Source organism: Cyprinodon variegatus, unplaced genomic scaffold (genome assembly GCF_000732505.1).
Source record: "Cyprinodon variegatus isolate N-32 unplaced genomic scaffold, C_variegatus-1.0 Scaffold743, whole genome shotgun sequence".
NCBI classification, from domain to species: Eukaryota; Metazoa; Chordata; class Actinopteri; order Cyprinodontiformes; family Cyprinodontidae; genus Cyprinodon; species Cyprinodon variegatus.
This window is the reverse complement of record NW_015151196.1, coordinates 227,659-230,599: the sequence shown is the minus strand read 5'-3', so window position 1 is coordinate 230,599 and position 2,941 is coordinate 227,659. Positions and strand designations below refer to the sequence as shown.

The window sequence follows — 2,941 nt, the reverse complement described above, 5'->3', positions numbered from 1 at the left end:
GTCCTCAGACGACATGCAGTAATTTATAAATGTTTTAAATCAGGTTGGGTCCGGATCCGAACCGCGGTCCGCTAATCTGTGACCTCTGCCTTAGATGCTCACCGGACAGTTGGGGGGGGGTCTGAGTGGGCAGGATACAGGATGTTTGACACGTGGATTGTTCTTGGCTATGGCTAATATGTAACGTCTGTCCTGCACAGGTGGAGTCCAAGCCCCGCCCCCCTGCAGCCAGCGGTTACGCTCCTAAAGCGTTCCACGTGGAGGACACCCCGGTCTGTTTCTCCAGGAACTCCTCGCTCAGCTCCCTCAGCATCGACTCTGAGGACGACCTTCTGCAGGAATGCATCAGCTCCGCCATGCCCAAGAAGAAGAAGAAGTCCGCCGCACTTCCTGCACCCGCTGCCATCGCTACGCCGGCTCCTCCCTCCAAGGCCGACGAAGGCATTCTGGCCGAGGAGGAGCCCTCAGAGGCACCGAGAAGCCCCACCTCCCCTGACTCAGAGTCCTTTGACTGGAAGGCCATCCAGGAAGGCGCCAACTCTATAGTCAGCAGCCTGAACGCCGCCGCTGCCTCGTCCCTGTCTCGCCAGCCGTCATCGGACTCTGACTCCGTTCTCTCCCTGAAGTCTGTGGGCTCCCCCTTCCACCTGCCGAGGGCCAATAAGAACGCTGATGAGGAGGAGGAGGAGGAGGCGCTGCAGGTGAAGCGAGGCGCCCGCATCCTAAAGCCAGGCGAGCGCAGCACGCTGGAGGCCAAGAAGAAGGAGGAGGAGGACGAGGAGGAGGCGAGGGCGTTGAGGGGCGGGAAGAAGGTGTACAGGAGTTTGATCACAGGTAAACCCAGGGCAGAGCCGGCGGCCAGGGGGCGGAGCAAACCGAGAGCGGCAGCTGTGGCCAAACCTCCAGGAGGCAGCGACAGCGCCGAGAGAGGAGGTGGGTCTTCCCGGGACTCCACCCCCTCTCGGTCAACCGCAGCAGCCAATCAGAAAGCAGGGAAGCTGTCCCAGCTGCCACGGACCGCGTCTCCAGGAAGTGCCTCGTCAACGTCTTCCTCTAGAGCAGCCAAACAGGGCGCCCCAAAGAGCGCCGGCATCCCGAGAAGCGACTCGGCCTCCAAGCTCAGCAGCTCCGCCTCCACCAAGAAGCAGAAGGCGGAGCCTGAGAAGCCGGCTCTCGTCCGACAGTCGACCTTCATCAAAGAGGCTCCGAGTCCCACACTGAAGAGGAAACTAGAGGAGTCGTCCTCAGCAGTGCCGGCGCTGGAGTCACCATCCAGCCCTGAAACTCTGCTTCCTCCTGCCGCCAGAAAAGATGTCAACCGCTCACAGTCAGAGAGTCCGTCACGCCAACAGGACGCCGGCTCATCGCGCCTGAGCCGCACCGGCACCTGGAAGAGGGAAACCAGCAGCGCCGGCACAGGAGCGAGCGGCGGGAAGCACTCCACCTCTTTACCTCGGGTTGGCACGTGGAAGAGGACGGGCAGCTCGTCGTCGGTGCTGTCGGCGTCATCAGAGTCCAGTGAGAAGGGGCGAAGCGAGGACGGTACCAGCAGGTCCAAAGGGACATGGCGGAAGGCCAAGAGCAACGTCGGCGACTCGGCGGCGGCCAAATCAGAGGATGTTTGGGTTCGCCTGGAGGACTGTCCCGTTAACAACCCCCGCTCGCCGTCCTCCTGCTCGTCCCGCTCCCCCACCACCGCCAACGCCCCACCGGTCATCGACAGCCCCGCCCCCTCAAAGAACCCCTCCTCTTCATCCTCGTCATCCTCTAACCTCAATCTCCGGCGGAGCTGTGAGAGTTTGGACGACCAGCCTCCGCCGCCGCCCGACCGCCAGCAGCAGCAGCGTAGTCAGCAGCGCAGCGGCGCCGTGGCGGCTCGAGTCAGTCCCTTCAACTACACGCCCAGCCCGAGGAAGAGCAGCACAGAAATAAGCTCCGCCCCCACACAGCCAACCAGCAGCACGTCCACCACCCCCACGCGGCCGTCTCTCATCCCCACCCCAGTAACCAAGAAGCGCGAGCCGAAGGGCGGAGACGGAGGCGGCGGCGGCGGAGAGCGCGGCTCCTACATCGTCACGTCCGTGTAAATCCACGACAGAAATCGAGTTTGGGAGCGGAAACAGAATAGGAAGTGATTCAGTGTTTTAGCTCCGCCCCCATCCTTCTGCTGCTTGATTAGCTCCTCCCACCTGCCTGGGAGGAAACTTAAACTTTATATGTTTTTATACCACTAATGATCCGTAGCGCTTAGCTCCGCCCCCTGTTCTTCCCTGCATGGTCCCGCCCCCTTCATAACAATGTTACCATGGTGACCCGGAGACGATGATGTTGATGATGTTTCTGATAGCTTTAGCATCTGGAAGATCTGCTGTTTTTATAAATGGTTTGGTTCTGAACAAAGTTCTGATGCTGCGAGTCGGTCCAATCGGCTGATCCGATGTTAGAATGCGATCCATGATCAGAAACCAGAACCGGTCCTGAACATTTGAACTAATCTGATGTCAGATTATTAACTCACTAACCTGTTCTGGGCTCAGGTTCTGGGTTCTTTCTTCTCTTTGAATAACAGAACCAGTTTCCTCAGCAAGCCCGGCTCTGTTCAGAACCGCCGTCTGATATTTCCCGTTCTGTCGCCTTGGAAACGAGTAACACTGTAAAGCGTAAATTATTGCTGTAAACCTGCAGGCATTTGGATTCTGAAGCACATATTTAACAGAGTTTTTGCTTGAATGCTGATTTTCACTGATTCCTGCCGAAGGAAAAAAAAGACTCTAAAGCAAAAACCTTCATGTTTAACTGAAGATGATCAATAAAGTTCAACACAAGCTGCTTCCTGCCTCTTTTTACAGGCCGTTCTGTGTCAAACGGGTAGTTTAAAGGTATACTATGCAACCGGTGTTGGTTTTCCAGCGAGGCTCCCCCCAGAGGCTGAAAGTAAAAG

The 2,941-nt window shown here is 57.7% G+C and overlaps 1 protein-coding gene across 2 annotated transcripts in view; it reads left to right on the top strand.

The window, feature by feature from the left end:
* apc (adenomatous polyposis coli) overlaps positions 1–2,829 on the top strand; it is a 36,616-nt gene extending 33,787 nt beyond the window's left edge. For both annotated transcript variants that reach the window (XM_015395491.1, XM_015395492.1), the window contains exon 18: positions 201–2,829. In XM_015395491.1, coding sequence (XP_015250977.1) covers positions 201–2,087 — 1,887 coding nt within the window. In that variant the 3' untranslated portion in view covers positions 2,088–2,829. The remainder of the gene's footprint in view (positions 1–200) is intronic.
* The last annotated feature ends 112 nt before the right edge of the window (positions 2,830–2,941 follow it).